The 17,736-nt window shown below is 52.7% G+C and overlaps 1 protein-coding gene across 1 annotated transcript in view; it reads right to left on the reverse strand.

Moving 5' to 3' along the window:
- Nucleotides 1-682: 682 nt before the first annotated feature.
- Nucleotides 683-17,736, reverse strand: part of HIVEP3 (HIVEP zinc finger 3) — a 96,854-nt gene continuing 79,800 nt past the window's right edge. The window contains exons 4-6 of the mRNA XM_054395178.1: nt 16,193-16,291; nt 4,447-5,507; nt 683-1,567 (exon numbers count right to left, since the gene is read on the reverse strand). Coding sequence (XP_054251153.1) covers nt 683-1,567; nt 4,447-5,507; nt 16,193-16,291 — 2,045 coding nt within the window. The remainder of the gene's footprint in view (nt 1,568-4,446; nt 5,508-16,192; nt 16,292-17,736) is intronic.

Raw genomic sequence — 17,736 nt, forward strand, 5'->3', positions numbered from 1 at the left:
AAAAAAAAAAACAAACCAAACAAACCAGAAAACAACGACCAAGCACTTTGCAGGAATTAAATAAAGCTTGTAATAAATACCAACCATAAACATCTGTACAGGGGAGCCAGGAGGGTTTGGTTTTGTTCTCTTTTTTTTTTTTTGTTTGTTTGTTTGTTTTGTTTTGTTTTGAATCATTTCATCAGTATATATATATATATAAAAAATGTTTTTCTGTTTTGTTTTTTTTTGTTTGTTTGTTTTTCTTTGTTTTCAGTGCATCTTCATCCTCTTCAAATGCTTAACCCTTTCCTTTCTGCATCTCTCAGGCCCATAATTTATGCACACACCGAAATGGCAACAACAACAACAAAAAAAATACAACAACCAAAAAAAATTAAAATAATAAAGACAAGGTCTAACAAACCCCTTTTCCAAAAAAACTCTAAAAAATTATTCACAGCCTCGAACAGTTTTTTGTACATTTCAAGCAACAAAAGGTCTAGAAAAAGGCACAAGTAACTGCATACATGTGGAGATAAATACCAGACTTGGGACAAAGAAAACCAGGAAATCTTCCATGGGTTTGGTCATTCACTTAAAGAGTGCTGCTGATAGCCAGGATTATACCAAAGGAAATAGTGTTGAAAATGTCTTGTTGATTTTACAGAGGAAGCCTAAAGGTGGAACTGATGGTGGAGGCTTAAGCACTTCCCGTGTTTTCATCCACCTTTTGTTGAGTTTGACCTAAATCTGCCTGCTCTAGGTGTGGACTGCTCCTCCTGGAGGTTCCCCCCGCTTGGCAACTGGGCTCTCCGGAGAGGTTTCTCCTGCGGACGGAGAAGGGTTGGGCATGCGGGTGGCTGGGTGAGGGCTCTGAGAGGCAGCCGGTGCTGCTGCTTCGGTCCAACGGCTGGGAGGGGAGATCTGAGATGAAAGTGCAGGATGATTCCAAAGAAGTGCTCGAGCTGCCAGATTGCTTCTTGCCCGTTTGGATCGAGGCTTCTTCCCCGCTCGTCGAAGGCTTTGGAGAGTGCTCGTGGGGTGTGCTGGGGCTGGCTGGGGACGCCGAGCAGCCGGCCTGCTCCGCGCCACTAGGCTCAGCCAACGTTTTTACCCTGTGTTCCTCCTGCTCTGGCGACTGCTGAAGCTCACTAGTCCTCATTTTCTCTTCTAGGTAACCACCGCCGGTACGCTCTGGGGACAGGGTGTACTTAGAAACCTTTGCCACCGGGGAGACGGACGCCGAGGACGGCTCCCGCGGCGCCTGCGGTTCCTCGTCCCTGCTGGGAGCCCAGCGGAGCTCCGGGACGCCGCTGCCCTCGGAGGCAAAGGATCCTGCTGGCAGGGACACGACCGAGCTGGGCACCAAGCTCGGCCTCGCCTGGACCATCTGGATGCCCCCAATGGGAATCATGGGATACGGGGTCCTCGTGAGCTGCTGCGAATGCAACGGGAGATGGCTGAAGACATTCTCCTCCCCCCGGCTGGGAGCGTGGACGTGGATTTCGTGAGGTGCCTGCAAGGGTCTGGAGCAGACAGGCTGCGTGAGGCCGGGTGAGCACGTTGGGCTCCGTGGTTCTATCTTCTGCACCAGAGAGGGAAAAGAAAGAGCTGAATCAGTGCAACACACAGGTTACAGCATTAGCATCATTAATGCTCCCTACAGGGATTGGGTTTGTCAACGTTATGTTCGAGTTTGAGGGGGGTCGATCAAGTGAGGAGGATTTGGACCCCAGAACCTCTAAGGTAAGGAGCAGCACAACCCAGAGTATTGGCCTTCTGGGTATAAATATGCCCATAGTCTGTTGGGGCAGAGATCCAGGGCTTTGGTCCAGGCTTGGATCCTTATAAAATCATGGACTGGCTCGGGTGGAAAGGGACCTTTAAAGGTCTCTAGTCCAACTCCCCTGTGGTCAGCAGGGACATCCTAGTTGAGCCCCAAACAACTTGACCTGGAACAGTTCCAGGGATGGGGAATCTGCCACCCATCTGGGCAACCTGGGTCAGTATTTCATTACCCTCATCACAAAAAAATTGTCTTCCTTGTATCTAGCCTGAATCTGCCTCTTTTAGTTTAAACCATCACCCCCTGTCCTATTATCAGGGCTGCCTTTGAAGCCCTGGCAGAGGCTGTCAGTGTTTCCTGCCATCTGAGCTGCTTTGGATACCTTTCAGTTTCTGAGAGCCCCAAATGATGATGTTTATTTTCACTGTGCTTTCCTACAGCAGGATTACATCCTTACAGCTGCTAACTGCAAGGGAAGCTTTGGATGGAATGAGAGTTCATTAACTCTCCAGTGACACAAAGCACACCCATCAGTGTGGTCCCCACCACCACCCTCATGGTGTGGTCTGTAGAAATCAAGGGTTAAATCCCTACCATTTTACCTTTTCCTCTTTCTCTCCCGGTGCTTCCCATAGTTTCCTAACGTACATCATGGAGAGATATGTGGCTAAACAGAAATGGAGGAATTAGTGATGAGGTTAGAACTAAACCCGTGAACAGGGCTCCCAAGAAGAGGAAGCAACAGAAACTGAAATCAACTTTTGGTGAAGCTGGGGCTAGCTCTAAAATCTGAGGATTCACTGGAGGGTGAATTTCTTTGTAGGGCTGTGGAGAATTGCCTCACCCTGCCAGATGGATCTCTAGGAAGAGGTGACAGAGGAAAGCAGCAAAAGAGAAGAGAGAGAGAGCAAGAGCCACTGAAGATAGTATCTACTTGGTCAGCAGTTAGAAGATCAAAACCTCACTAAATCTCACTTAGCCACGTGGAGTCTTGCTAGAATCAGTAGAGGGGTGCTGGGAAACCCCCAAACAAACCATCTCAGTGGTGCAACAGCCACCAGAAGGAGAAATAATCTACTGCAAGAGCCACTGGGAAGGGAGATGGTCATGGTGAGGCCTTATGCAGAGCTGGCAGAAAGCCTTCTGTTGAAGCTAAGCTAAGATGGTCTCCAAGTTTCCAAGCAATGTGCCAAGCTCTGGTTGGAATCTGCTAAAGCCACCTCTGAGCTTTCTGTTTCTTGTAGCCTTACCAGCAGTGTAATTTTTCAGGGAAAGCCCAGCTGTCCATCTGACTGATAAATGGGAAGTGTCCCATTCAGGTCTTCATTGTGGCTTTGGAGGTGCAGGAGAAAAAGCAGTAGTGGAAGAGAACTGCACTCTTCTCGGGTGTGGAAGAGAAGCAGAAAATGGAGCAAAAAGGGAAGTGTGTGAGAGTGTCAGTTCAAAGGGGGGAATGGGCAGATAAGCAGAGGAGCAGAATTGTCTCCTACTGTGGAGTAGGGAGCTTAGGGCCCTTGCTCCAAGGTGGGGCAGTGGGGCAGTGTTCCTGACAGAGACGCCTTAGAGCTGAAGGGTTGGGGGTTTCCACAGCCTGGAGAGTCACCATAAGTTAATAGACAGGAGAGGGAAACAGCGTGAAAGTAAGGCAAAGTCTGGATCTATAGCAAAAGGTAGTCTCTGAGAAGGCAGAATAAAGACTCGCAGGGGGGAGCAGAAGGAAGATAGCACCAGAAGGTGTCACATATCATAGACATGGAAGAAACGCACACTGGGCAGCGCGGCTCTGCTGGAGGAGACCTGGGTCAGCATCTGCCGTGACAAGTTCTCCAGGGCTTGTACAAAGGCCTCTCTCTCTTCCCAGTGCAGTCCCTAAGGGCTCGGGGTCTCTCCTCACACCAGTTTCACAGCAGAGGAACTCCAGCAACTGAATCTCATGGTCATCAGCACAAAATACAGGAGAGCCAGGCACTTCAGGAGGAATGGGAAACGTTCCACCAAACCCGACGTCTAATTTGCCTGCAGCAGTGGGAGGAACATGCAATTTTCCTTTACCCATAGGATTGGATATGTCCAGCAGAGAGATTAAATAACTTTCTGGACCCAGTGGGAAACACCTCTCTGTGCTGAAGAGAGAAGTGAGATGAAATCAAGAGATGTCCAAACAAACATTTCTCAGCAGTCAATTGAACAGAGCTGGCCGCGTCTGGACCTTAGCCAGGAGCCAGCACTGGAGTGCAGCGGCCAAGTCAGATCTGCTTCAGGTCACTGAGCAGGGAAAGCTGATCACAGCTTCAGCCCAGATGGTGAAATCTCTGCAATGGGAACAAATATCCCAGGAGAACATACATCTCTTAGTGACAGCTCGGTCATTACTGAGTGGTGGTCACCCCTACTGCTTGTGTCAGCGGGAGGCTGCTTGGGGCAAGAGTGGAAGTAATCCCTTGGAGAAGGGACAACTTCCCTTCAGCTGAGAAGGGCAGGACCAAAGTGGGTGCAAAAGCCATTGCTGCCCACCAGCACTTTTCTCTGGGTGACCTGTGGCACTGGTCACAGAGTCACTCAGGTTACCTGTGCCATTGGTCACAGAGTCACTGTGCCCCTCTGCCTGGCAGCCTGCAGGAGAAGCACAACAGAGAAGGCACTGCAGGGATGAGGAGACACAAGGGGCTTGGACTTACCAGCTTGGACTCGTAGAGCTGCACGTTTTTGCCAAAGAACCTGTGAGGTAGAGGCATCGAAGACAATATCCCCTGCTGGGCTTGATATGAGCCTTGAACTTGGTCATCTGCTGCTGATTTGCTAGTCCCAGGCAAGTCCTCTTTCCCAGGGGATGGATACCTGGAGGACTCCAGGCAGCCTGGGGCCAAGACCTTCTTCAGGGACAAGTACCTGACCGACGACATCTCTCTGCTCGGCGATGAGTGCCTCACAGGGGAGGCTTCTTCTTCTGGTGGAAGGTATGGCCTTGGGGACAGCTCTCTTCTGGGGGAAAGATGCCTGCTGGGTGACAGCTCAAGTCTGGGTGACACACATCTCAGTGGAGATGCCTCCCTCCTGGGAGAGACACGCTGGCAAGGAGACAACACTCTCCCTGGAGACAGGCACCTTAGAGAAGACAGCTCTGCAGTTGGTGAAAACCGTTTGGGGGAAGTTTCATTTTTGGTCAGGAGATGCTTTCTCCCTAGCATTGGTCTGCTGCTGCCACCACCTCTGCCAGAGTCCTGGCTTGGAGACCACCTTTTCCTTGGGGAGGTGTCTTTGGAGGTTGACAGGTCCATGACTAAGGACATCTGTGGCCTTGTGACAGACTCTCTTTCAGCAGAAGTCAAGTGTTCAGTGGAGGTCAAAGCTGGTCTGTGGAGACTCAAGAAGCTGTGGCACACAGCAATGTCACTGCTGTCTGCTGACCACTTTGTTTCCAGCCCTGAGGACGAGGCCTGCTGGCCTTCACCTACTTTTTGGCTGCTGGAAACAGTTTCTTGGGCTAAGGGCAATGCTGCTTCAGTGCCTTCTTCTTGAGAAGATGGAGAGCCACCTGAAGAGTGCATTGGGAGCGTGGTCTGTTTGCCTTCAGGCAGCTTTAAAGGTGGCTCATCTTGGCTCTCCTCTTCCTCCTCATCTTCCTCATCTTCATTGTCATCATCCTCATCAGATTCCTCTAGGTCTGAAAACTGATGTTCCTCAATTGGCTCAGAGCCCTCCCGCCCCTCAGAGTCCTGGAATAGGTCTTCACTGGTTCCTGAAGGAGCAAACACAAACAGGGTGTAAACCACACACACAGCAACTGGGGTGGTGCTGAACCTGCTCCAACCTTCTGTGGGGACAAGAGGAGAGGACTTGGCTCTTTCCTAGGTCTGATCAGCTTATGTTTGAAGGCTGCAGGCTTGCCTTCTGTGCCAGCTCCCTCCTGATGATCCCAGTGAATCCCACCACGGGGACCTCCCACTCCACCCTAACTTTGGTGCTGTGCCAACACATGCAGACATCTGTCCCTGCTCCTGCTGTGCCCCTTCCACACCCTGCCTGACCTTCTCATGGGTGGATTCAGATTGGATGTCAGGAAGAAATTCTTCCCCATGAGGGTGGTGAGAGACTGGGACAGGTTGTCCAGGGAGGTGGTGGAAACCTCATCCCTAGAGTGTTTTAAGGCCAGGCTGGATGTGACTCTGAGCAACCTGCTGTAGTGTGAGGTGTCCCTGCCCATGGCAGGGGGGTTGGAACTGGATGATCCTTGAGGTCCCTTCCAACCCTGACAATTCTGTGATTCTATGCAAGGAAGGCTCCAGACAGAGGAGGGCATCACCACTGGCATCCCTTGCTGGGGTTTTTATGACTACCTGTTGCATTAGTGCCTGCAAAGTATCCACAGCTGCCAAAGGATGGGGAAGTTGCTGGGGTGGCTGCTCCTGTCCTCCACCTGTGGGGACTTTTGCTGCCTAGAGGTTGTGACAGTGAAGCAGCAGCAGGACAGGACTTTCATTACAAAGCAAACAATAAGGTTGGAATGAACCTCTGGATTCTGGCCAGTGCTGATAAAAGCTGGCTATGATGCAGATGAGTCTTGACTGTTGGCTGAAGATGAGCCAGGGTGTGCCAAGGTGTCCAAGAAGGCCACTACTATTCTGGCCTGGACCAGCAATAGTGTGACCAGTAGGAGCAGGGCAGTGATGGTGCCTCTGCACTGGGCACTGGGGAGGCCACACCCTGGGCATTGGGTTCAGGTTTGGGCTCCTCACTGCAAAGAAGGACATTGAGGGGCTGCAGTATGTCCAGAGAAGGGCACAGAAGCTGGCAAAGGGTCTGGAGGAGCTACCTGTGGTTGGTGGAGACACCTGTGGTTGTCCAGCCTAGAGAAGAGGAGGCTGAGGAGAAACCTTCTGGCTCTCTAGGAGGTTGGAACCAGGTGGGGGTTGGGCTCTCCTCTCAAAGACCACCTGATGGGATGAGAGGGAATGGACTTAAATTGCACCAGGGGAGGTTTAGGTCGGACATTAGGAAAAACTCCTTCACTGAAGGAGTGGTCAAGCATTGGAACAGGCTGCCCAGGGCAGTGGTTTAACCTCTGCCCCTGGAAGTGTTGAACAAACTTGCAGGTGTGGAGCTTAGGGACATGGTTTAGTGGTGGACTTGGCAGCACTGGGTTACCAGATGGACCTAATGATGATCTTGAAGGTCTTTTCCATCTGACTGTTTGTGGCAGAGGCTTTGCTGCTTGCCTGGGGAAGGCCTTGCACAGGGACACTGTGAGGATGTTTGTGAACAGTGAGGAACACACAGGAAAGAAATGCTAAAGGTGGCTCTAAAGACACAAACACAGCCTCTGTCTAGTGCAGGGGCCGGCAGAAGCGTCCTGAGGTCAGCACCAAGCTCCCAAGCAGATCACTGCCAGCTCCCCCTCTGCCCTGCACTGAGGACGAGCTGCCGTGCCCCATCCAGATCCCGGCAGCAGGGGAAGCTCAGCCTGCAGAGATCCATCGGGAACAGCCACTGGATGTCACTGCAGCTCAACACAACTGCACTGTCGGGAGGCTTCCCGGCGAGTCCCTCCTGCTCTGCAGGGGACAGCAAAGCACCCTGCTTGTGGCAAGCACCTTGCTTGTGCCAGGCACCGAGAGGAAGGGTGCAGAGCTTCTGGGACACAGCCAGGACGTAGTGTGAGGTGTCCTCCCCATGGCAAGGGGGGGTGGAACTGGATGATCCTTGAGGTCCCTTCCAACCCTGACTGATTCTATGATAAAGGGTGGTGACCAGGAGGAGGGAGACTCCCTTTCCACAAGGAATCCCATGGAAAAGCCAAGGGGTGATGGGGACAAGTGACTGCTGGGGACATAGAAGAAAAATGTTTGCCATGAGAGCAGGCAGAGATTGGAATCATCTCCCAAGGGCAGCAGTGGAGTCCCCTGCACTGGGCAGTTTCAGACTCAGCTTGCCAGGGTGCTGAGCCAGCTCATTGCAACTGCACCAGCACCTAGGGAGGTTGGAGCAGAGGATCCTTGGGGCCCCTTCCAAGCTGGCAGTCTGGGGTTGTGTGTAACACATGGTCCCTGGCTTTGAAAGGAGAGCTCTTGGATGCTGCTTTGACACCTATGTGGAGCCAGGTGAGTGCTGGCAGCACCACTGGCCTCTTTCCACCATCAGTTCAGCCTAGGACACAGTTCCTCCTCTGAAAACTGAGCTGGTTTTCCCTTCAGAGCTGCCATCTGCCAGCAGGATGAGCCCAAGGGGGGAACTCAGCAGAGCTAACCCTGAGGCTGGACCACACTTGCCTGGCAGCAAGCAGGGTGGCTCTCAGAAGGGGACATGGCCACACAGTGAGAAGTCACTGTGAGCTAGGGATGAAAAGCACAATGTTGTTTACTTTGAGTAGTGAATGCTCATGAGGTGTTTGTCCTTTCCACTCACAAAGGATGTGTGTTTCTACCAGGGCTTGGGATCCAGCCAAGGGTCAGCCTGAAATACAGCTCATTTGCTCCCCACCCCAGCTCACAAAGCTGGGGAAGGGTCTGGAGAACAGGGCTAGGGAGGAGCAGCTGAGGGAGCTGGGGGTGTTCAGCCTGGAGAAGAGGAGGCTGAGGGAGACCTCATTGCTCTCTACAGCTCCCTGAAAGGAGGTTGGAGTCAGGTGGGGGTTGGTCTGTTCAACCAAGTAACCAGCAATAGGACCTCAGGTTGCACCAGGGGAGGGTTAGGTTGGAGATGAGGAAAACTTTTTTTGCTGCAAGAGTGGTCAGGGATTGGCACAGGCTTCCCAGGGAGGTGGTGGAGTCCCCATGCCTGGAGTTGTTCATGGCACTTGGGGCCATGGTGGTGTTGGGTTGATGGTTGGACTGGATGATCTCAGAGGGCTTTTCCAACTGAAACAATTCTATATTTGTATGACTCACAGAATCACAGAATTAACCAGCTTGGAAAAGACCTTTGAGATCATCCAGTCCAATCTATCACCCAACACCATCCAGTCAACTAACCCATGGCACTGAGTGCCTCATCCAGGCTTATTTTAAACACTTCCAGGGATGGTGACTCCACCACCTCCCTGGGCAGCACATCCCAATGGGCAATCACCCTCTCTGTGAAGAACTTTCTCCTAATATCCAGCACAAACCTCCCCTGGCACAGCTTGAGACTGTGTCCTTTCCTTCTGTCACTGGTGCCTGGGAGCAGAGCCCAACCCCCACCTGGCTACAACCTCCCTTCAGGTAGTTGTAGAGAGCAATGAGGTCTCCCCTGAGCCTCCTCTTCTCCAGGCTGAACACCCCCAGCTCCCTCAGCCTCTCCTCACAGGGCTGTGCTCCAGACCCCTCCCCAGCTTTGTTGCCCTTCTCTGAACACCTTCCAGCATCTCAACATCTTCCTTAAACTGAAACTCTCTCTGTTAGTCCAGAAAGAAAGACCTGGTCAGGACTCACAGAGCATCCTGTTGAAGTCAGCAGCTCTTCACCAGGACCCTCAGTTGCCTTGGGAAATGTTTGTCTGATGATGGTTTTTGCTGGACTGAGGATCCAGCAATGGGTTGTTTGCAAAATTCCCAAAGGAGCTGAGCTCAGAACAAATATTATTCCAAACCACCAGCTGTAGGGTGAGCTGTGCATATTTCCTGCTTGGAGAAGGAATGCATTGCACTACCAGAGCTATGAGCTGCTCTGGTTTTGAGGTTTGACATCTCTGAGCTCTGGGATGGATGCAGAGCTATAGCTTCAGGATCCACCACATGGCTCTCAGAGCCTTGTCCTGTGTGGTCTCCTTGTTTGGCCTTCAGTGACACAACAGACAGGCTCTGGCCAGGACAGAAAGCAAGGTCAGAAGTATGGAGTGAGGGGCAAGTGAAGCCAGCTCCACACTGGGGGAGTTGTTTGCATTTGCCACTGAGAGAAACATTCCAGTGAGTGCTGGGACAGCCCAAAGGGAGTTTGCTTTGGCCTCCTAACATGATCCTTGCAGGCAGAAAGAGAGCTCAGACCTGAGCCCTGGTTTCTTGCAACTGAAAGGCATTTTGCTGAGCTGTGTGGCAGAGAAAGGGCAAGTCAGGAGAAGAGGGAGGGAGAGGCAGAGGGAGGAAAGGGGAGAGGGAGCTGGTGCAAATAGGCCCTGCCTGAGGGCTGCAGTTCATTCCATGTGTGTTATTCTAAGGCTGTTCCACCACACTGCTGCAGTCACACCAAGTAAAACCTCTGCAGGAGACGAGAATTTGACTCCAGATCTCCTTTTATAGTCACACCCTTCACTGTCTGCTGCCTCTTAAACAGCAAGCAAAACAAGCAGGCAAAACACTGCTCCAGTTTGAAACAATCTGGGGAGCTTTAGGGACTGCTTGCTCCCTGCCTGCCTGATCCCAGGGGGAAGCACAATGATCTGAGGGGAGACCTTCTCACTGCAAGGAGGGCAGAGTGAGGTGGGGGTTGATTTGTTCAACCAAGTGGCTAGCAAGAGGGTGAACCTGCAGGAAGGTTTGCCCACATCTTTTTTTTTTTTTTTTTTTTCTTCATATTTAGCTTAAATTGGCCATTTCTTGGTTTCACTCTGCAGTTCCTAGCATCACTGTCAGTAATTTCTGTCCAGTTTGGGCACTGCAGTCTAAGAAGGACATGGAGAGGGTCTAGAGAAGGGCAACCAAGCTGGTGAGGGGTTTGGAGAGCAGGGCTGGTGAGGAGAGGCTGAGGGAGCTGGGGGTGGTTAGTCTGAGGAAGAGGAGCCTGAGAGGAGACCTCATTGCTCTCTACAGCTCCCTGAAAGGTGAGGCTGCTGTTGGCCTCTTCTCACAGGTAACTAATGACAGGACAAGAGGAAAAGGCCTCAAGCTGCACCAGAGGAGGTCTCAGTTGGAGATTGGGAAAAATTTCTTCGCTGTAAGAGTGGTCAGGGATGGGCACAGGCTGCCCAGGGAGGTGGTGGAGTCCCCATTCTGGAGGTGTTCCAGAAACCTGTGGCCATGGCACTTGGGGCCAGGGTTTGGAGGCCATGGTGGGGTTGGGTTGATCTTAGAGGTCTTTTCCCACCTTCATGATTCTATCCTATTCTATGACCTTCCTGTGCTGGTTTCTGTCACATGGAAATAGTACAGATTTCTTTTTTTAATTATTTTTCTTTTTTCATTCCAAAAGTCCTTGCTGGGCTCTGTCCTCAGCCTCTTTGCAAAGGAGAGAGAAGGCTCTGTGGCTGCACAGGGAAAGGCTCTCTGCAATCCCCATCTCTGGGCATCTGTCTTCCAGCTCTGCTCTCTGATGGCTCTTGAACTTTTCTGCCATTTTTATGTTATTTTCTCATCCATCCAAACAGCCCCAACCATTATGGTAGAAACCACAATTTTCTGGCCATCTCCTGGGCTGCTTTATTTAGTATTTATTTGTCATTTGTGAGCAATGGAGCTGCTGAGGCTGGAGGGGCAGCAGAGCTCCAGCATTCCCTTCAAGCAGGTGAAAAAGAAACTGGGAGGAGAAGAAGGAAGCCTCCTCTGACGCCACCCCTGCCTCTTCTCACCTTTCTGCAGGCCTTCCTGGCAGACCATCCCCTTTACACAAGCACAGCCTCTCCTCATCTATGGGAGGAAAGGGAGAATGGATATTTTGGGGAATTCTAAAGTTACAGAGATTGCTGCATAAGGCCAGAAAGCCCAGAGAGGGCAACACACTGCATGGCCACAGAGCCAACAGCAACCACAGGAGTCCCTTCTGCAAGCTAAGCTCTTCCTGTCCCTGCACTCACAGACCCCAGCATGGTGTGGACTTGGAAGGGACCTCTGGAGCTCATCCAGCTTCCATCTGAACAGAAGAAAGTTGTTTGGTGTGAGGGTGCTGGAGGCCTGGAGCAGGCTGCCCAGAGAGGTTATGGAGTCTCCTTCTCCAGAGAGTTTCCAACCCCATCTGGCCATTGTGCTCCTGGGCAAGCTGCTGTGGGTGCCCTGCTGGAGCAGGGGGTTTGGACTGGATGATCTCCAGAGGTCCCTTCCAATCCCCACCTTGCTGGGATTCTGTGCACACATTCTGCCCACTGCTTTTGTTGTGTGTTCTGTCAGCTCCAGCATCTCTCCCCCCTCTCCATTCTGGTGCTGCTACTCTATCTCCACACAACCCCAAACAGTGCTCAGATGCAGTGTGCTGCTGTCCAACCTGAACACTGAGGTTCCCTGGGTACCCCAAAAGCCCAAGGTTGTCCAAGCTGGCTGGTTTTCCATCCAGGCCCATGGAAATTAACCAACAAAATACATTTATGTGTATCCATCTCAGAAGCCAAATCCTCACAGTGAAAACTTCTTCCACTGTCTGGGGTGTTCTCCAGCATTCCCACGTGGGAGCAGGGCTGAAGGAGTTCTCCAGCATTCCCAGAGGGGAGCAGAGGAGGCTGAGGGGGATCTGATCAGTGCTTACAAATATCTTAAGGGGTGGGTGCCAGGAGGATGGGGCCTGACTCTTCTCAATGGTGGACAAGAAGCCATGGACACAACCTTGGCCATAGGAAGCTCCATCTAAACATGAGGAGGAACTTCTTGACTGTGAGGGTGGCAGAGCCCTGGAGCAGGCTGCCCAGACAGGTGGTGGAGTCTCCTTCTCTGAAGACTTTCAAGGCCCTCCTGGATGTGTTTCTGTGTGACCCTGCTCTGGCAGAGGGTTTGGACTCAATGATCTGCAGAAGCCCCTTCCAGCAACTGCCCTTCTTGGACCCTGCACCAATCTGCAGCAGAGCAAACTCCATCCCTCCAGGAGCTGCACAGGGGAGCTGGCTCAGTGCCTTTAAATTCCCTGTGCAGCAGGAAGCCTGGAACACTGCCCATGGCCCAGGAACCAGCCCCCTGCCCTGCAGAGCCTCTGATGGGCTTGAGCCCAGCAGGGCAGCAGGGTGATAAGCACTGGTTGTGATTCCTGCCGACTTAACATTCCCTGGCTCTCAGCTCCAGAACTTGCTCAGCTGACGTTCACTGGACAAAAATAACCCTGGAGCTGTGTGAGCTTCACTTGAAGTCATTGGCAGCAAAGCCCTGGGGGCTGGGGCAGCACCAACCCCAGGGATGGGGGAAAGAAAACTGGTTGGGGTGAAATAGGAAACAAAAACTGCTGAAGGCAGCTGCAGGAGCTGCTTTCATACTGCCATTGCTGGGGTGGCAGCCAGGAAGGGTCAGTGCTAGCCTGACCAGTCTGCAAGGCAATGCAAACAGAAAGGACCACCCTGAGCTGTGGCTGTCAGGGTTGTTTCCAGGAATAGACCCAGGGCCAGAGCTGTGCTCCCAGAGCCTCTCTGCCCTCTAGGGCTGCTGTCTGCAGGGTCTCACAGAGTCACAGATTGCATTGGTTTGGAAGGTTCCCTCTCCCTGGGCAGCCTGTTCCAGTGTCTCCCCAGCCTCACTCTGCAAAACTTCCTCCTGAGGTCCAACCTAACTCTGCCCTGCTCCAGGTCCAAACCATTGCCTCTCATCCTGTCCCCACAGCCCCTTCTGAACAGCCTCTCCCCTGTAGGTCCCCTTCAGGCACTGAAATGCAGCTCTGAGATCTCCCTGGAGCCTTCTCTTCTCCAGACTGAACAGCTCCAACTCTCCCAGCCTGTCCCCACAGCAGAGCTTCTCCAGCCCTCTGATCATCTTTGTGGCCTCCTCTGGACCCTCTCCAGCAGCTCTCTTCTGTTTTGGGGGTCCCAGAGCTGGACACAGCACTTCAACCAACTCACTGAACACACATGCAGATGACCCAAAATTTCATGAGCATTTGAGATCTGCTGCCCCTAAGGCTTCTTCTCCATCACTGCTGCACTGAGGCTCCAGCCCTGAATTCTCAAGGGTCTTGCTAAAGGAAACAGAATAATAATGGCAAAAAACATCTGAGTGCTCCCTGGGGACACATAACCCAACCCTCCACAGCTGCTGGAGCACAGCCTCCAATAACTTGGCTAAAATATCTCTTTCTAGCTCCAACAGCACAGTGCACAGGGGACTTCCCCATGTTCCTTCATCTCCCAGCTTAAAAGGTTGGACTAGATGATCCTTGAGGTCCCTTCCAACCTGGTATTCTATGAATCTATCAATCTGTGACTCTTCCTCAGCATCTCTGATGGAGAGAGGATTGCTCATGGTCACCATGCACTTGCCTGATGCTCCCAGGCAGGAGCTCCCAGGAGGAAATCTGCTTCCTGGGATGGCTTCAGGCAAATCCAGCTGTGGCTATTATAAAGCAGGGGAGGAATTACTAATTCAGAGTCAGGTGCCCTCCTCAAGGAAGAGGCAGACCCCTGAGGGTCCTGACCAGACTCTGTGTGTGGGGTTGTCCTTAAGCAGATGAAAGAAATCAGCAGCAGAGTCAGGGGGAAGGTATCTCCTTGAGGTGCCCTCAGGATGGTGCCCTCAGATGTCACAGCACCTCCTTAGTTTGGCTTTGCTGCCTCTTCCCCTACTGAAAAACCTTCCAGGTCTTTTCTGACCAGGGTGATTCACCTTCATCCTACATATGGGAAAGACCCACGAGAGGGAGGGCTGAGGGAAGCAGCTGTCCCCACGCTGCTCCATTCCCATCCTGACATGCTGAGGTCTCCAGCAGTGGTGCTGGGTCTGCCTGCAGAGCTGAGAGCAGTTCATGCATGGCACAGCCCAGGTCTGCACTGGGGATTTGGAGTCTCTTGGGGTCAGGCAGACACAGTAAGATGTGCAGGTCCCCAGGAGAAGATCCTTGTGGAAAGGTCTTTCTCAAGAGGCCGTTTCAGGAGGTGGCTGCTCACTGAATCCCAGACTGGTAGGGGTTGGAAGGGACCTCTGGAGCTCATCCAGTCCAACTCCCCTGCTAAAGCAGGGCACCCACAGCAGCTTGCCCAGGAGCACAATGGCCAGGGGGGGTTGGAAGCTTTCCACAGAAGGAGACTCCACAACCTCTCTGGGCAGCCTGCTCCAGGCCTCCAGCACCCTCACACCAAAGAGATTTCTCCTCCTTTCCAGATGGAACCTCCTGGGTTCCAGTCTGTGCCCACTGCCCTTTGTCCTGTCCCTGGGCACCACTGAGCAGAGCCTGGCCCCAGCCTCTTGCCCCCCACAGCTCCTTTAGCTCTTGCTGAGCATTGCTCAGCTCCCCTCTGGGGCTGCTCTTCTGCAGGCTCTCAGCCTCAGGGCTCTCAGCCTTTGCTCCTCACAGAGCTGCTCCAGGCCCTACAGCATCTTTGCAGCCTCTGCTGGACTCTCCCCTGTCTCTTTTGAACTGGGGAGCCCAGAACTGGACCCAGGACTCCATCTGTGGCCTCACCAGGGCAGAGCAGAAGGTCAGGAGAACCTCTCCCAACCTGCTGACTACTCTTATTAATGCACCCCAAAGCCAGGCTCGGAGCTTCACAGCCCCAAGCAATGCAGCTTGAGGGTGGGTCTCATTTTGAGACCAGGCTCCTCCAGAGCACAGCAGCCAGAGATACTCTGAACACCAAGAAGCACTTTCTCACACCACAGATCCACTCCTTGTTATGCCCCAGCACACATGGAGCACTGGGCCAAGCACAGATGCTCACTATCCACCTGTTGAGTCCTGGCTCTGTCTGCAGCCAGACAGAGATGACCTCCAGGAGGGAATTTCCTTGAGATCCTGGAACAGGGATGTCCCTATGGCTGCCCCCTCCCTGGAGGTGTTCAAGGCCAGGCTGGATGAGGCCTTGAGCTACCTGGGCTGGTGGGAGGTGTCCCTGCCCATGGCAGGGGGTTGGAACTGGATGAGCTTTCAGGTCCCTTCCCAACCCAAACCATTCTGTGATTCATCCCTGGGCTCATACAGGGTTAGTAGTGATGGACTCAGCAGCACCTTCAGTGAGAGCTGTGAGAGCCCTTATGGGAACACTCTGCTTGTGAAAACTGAGGTCTGGGAGGTGACCAGGCTGAGCTGATCTCAGACTTTGTCCTTGTGGAAAGAGTAGGTCTAAGCAAAGGCCCTGGGCAGGTCTGTCTTGCATCCCCAGGTCACCTGGCAGAGCTCTCAGCAGAAAGCAGGGCACCAGCAGCTGCAGCACTGCCTGTGGCTGAACATGGTGGTTACACACCAGCTAAGGACAGCAGGGAAGGTTCCCCAGGAGAGTGGTGAGAGACTGGCACAGGTTGCCCAGGGAGGTGGTGGAAGCCTCATCCCTGGAGGTTTTTGCAGCCAGGATGGATGTAGCTGTGAGCAACCTGCTGTGGTGTGAGGTGTCCCTGCCCATGGCAGGGGGGTTGGAACTGGCTGAGCCTTGAGGTCCCTTCCAGCCCTAACTCTTCTATGTACAACCTGCAGCACAGGGACTCAGCCTCACAGAGCATCCTACCCTTCCAGCCTCGCAGGATGGCTCCAGAACTCAACCCATGCAGGCAGATATCCCCTCCCTGGGGTGAACCAAACTGCTCCACAGCTTTGAAAGGAGGATGTGTGGAGCACACCTCCTGCCTGGCTGGGTCTTGCTCTCTCAGCACCAAGAGCACTTTGGTTGTGTGGAAGATTTTACCTTCCTCGGCTTCCAGGTCCACCAGTGAAGATACCAACACGCCCATCTCCTGACATTTTTTGCTGTGGGCCTTTGACTTCATGTGTTTAGTCAGATTCCCTGGGGGAAAAAAAAAAAAAAAAGAAGCAGAAAACATATTTGGGTCAATGTGGATCTTCTTTTTGTGTTTCATTGAGCAAGCTCAGCAGTGACAATTCCCCATCAGCTGGCCCCCATCAGGAGGCCTCTGACTCTCCCCAAACCACCACCCATGGCACAAGGCTAAGTCCTCCCTCTCCTTTGCTGCTGCTCTGGAGGTGCTGCAACCTTTCAGGTGTTCTGCAACCTGAAATAAAACAGTTGGAGGGGGTGAGGGGGGACACACACATTTGGGTGTGGAGGGAAGAAAAGTCCTGGGTTACTTTCAGCTGTGATGGTGCAGCAAAGAAAAATGGTAGGAGAGGAGGAAAGAGAAACATCTCAACCTAGCATCCACCTCCCATCTCATCCCAGTATCCACCTCCCACCTCATCCCAGTATCCACCTCCCACCTCATCCCAGCATCCACCTCCCACCTCATCCCAGCATCCACCTCCCACCTCATCCCAGCATCCACCTCCCACCTCATCCTAGGTCACCTGCCTGGAGGTGAGGAGCTCCTTAGCACCATGGGGCAGAGTGGTACTATCAAAATGAGTGCTCCAGGTGCCAGCAACAGGATAATAATGGTAAAAAATATCCAAGTGCTCCCTGGGGACACATCACCCAACCCTCCACAGCTGCTGGAGCACAGGCTCCAATGACTTGGGTAAAATAATCTTTTTCTAGCTCCAACAGATAAGTGCACAGGGGACTTCCCCATGTTCCTTCATCTCCCAGCTTAAAGGTTGGCCTGGATGATCCTTGAGGTCCCTTCCAACCTGGTATTCTATGAATCCATCTACCAATCACCCTACCCCCACAGCAGGATGGCTCAGGTGCTCTGCTCTGGCATGCACTGAAGCAAAAGTTCTCAGCTCCCCTGGAACAGGCCTCCTGGACCTTTGTAGCCCTCTGCACCAGGGTCTGGCAGCACTGAGGAAACCTGCTGAGCACTAATGAGGCTTAATTGGGGCCAGGATGGAACAAGCAGCCCCTGTAAGGGGGAGGTCTGGGATGGGGGCCATGGGCTACTGGTCTGAGACAGCATGATGGGATGACTGGTGGGCATGGTGGCCTCACAGGGCACCTCTCTTAATTGTAACTCCCAAATTACAGGCAGGTTAATTAGACACTTATTAACTTGACTTGGATCCAAGGGAAATGCTGAACAAAGGGAAACCTTTTTCTGAGAGGGAAAAGGCAGGGAGGTGGAATGAAGGGAGAAATAAAGGGCAGGAGAATAAAAGCAAAAATGTCATCAGAGAGTCATGGAATCACAGAGTGGTTTGGGTTGGAAGGGACCTCAAAGCTCATCCAGTTCCAACCCCCCTGCCATGGGCAGGGACACCTCTCACCAGCCCAGGATGCTCAAAGCCTCATCCAGCCTGGCCTGGAACACCTCCAGGGAGGAGACATCCACAGCC

Source organism: Indicator indicator, chromosome 33 (assembly GCF_027791375.1).
Source record: "Indicator indicator isolate 239-I01 chromosome 33, UM_Iind_1.1, whole genome shotgun sequence".
Classification (NCBI taxonomy): domain Eukaryota; kingdom Metazoa; phylum Chordata; class Aves; order Piciformes; family Indicatoridae; genus Indicator; species Indicator indicator.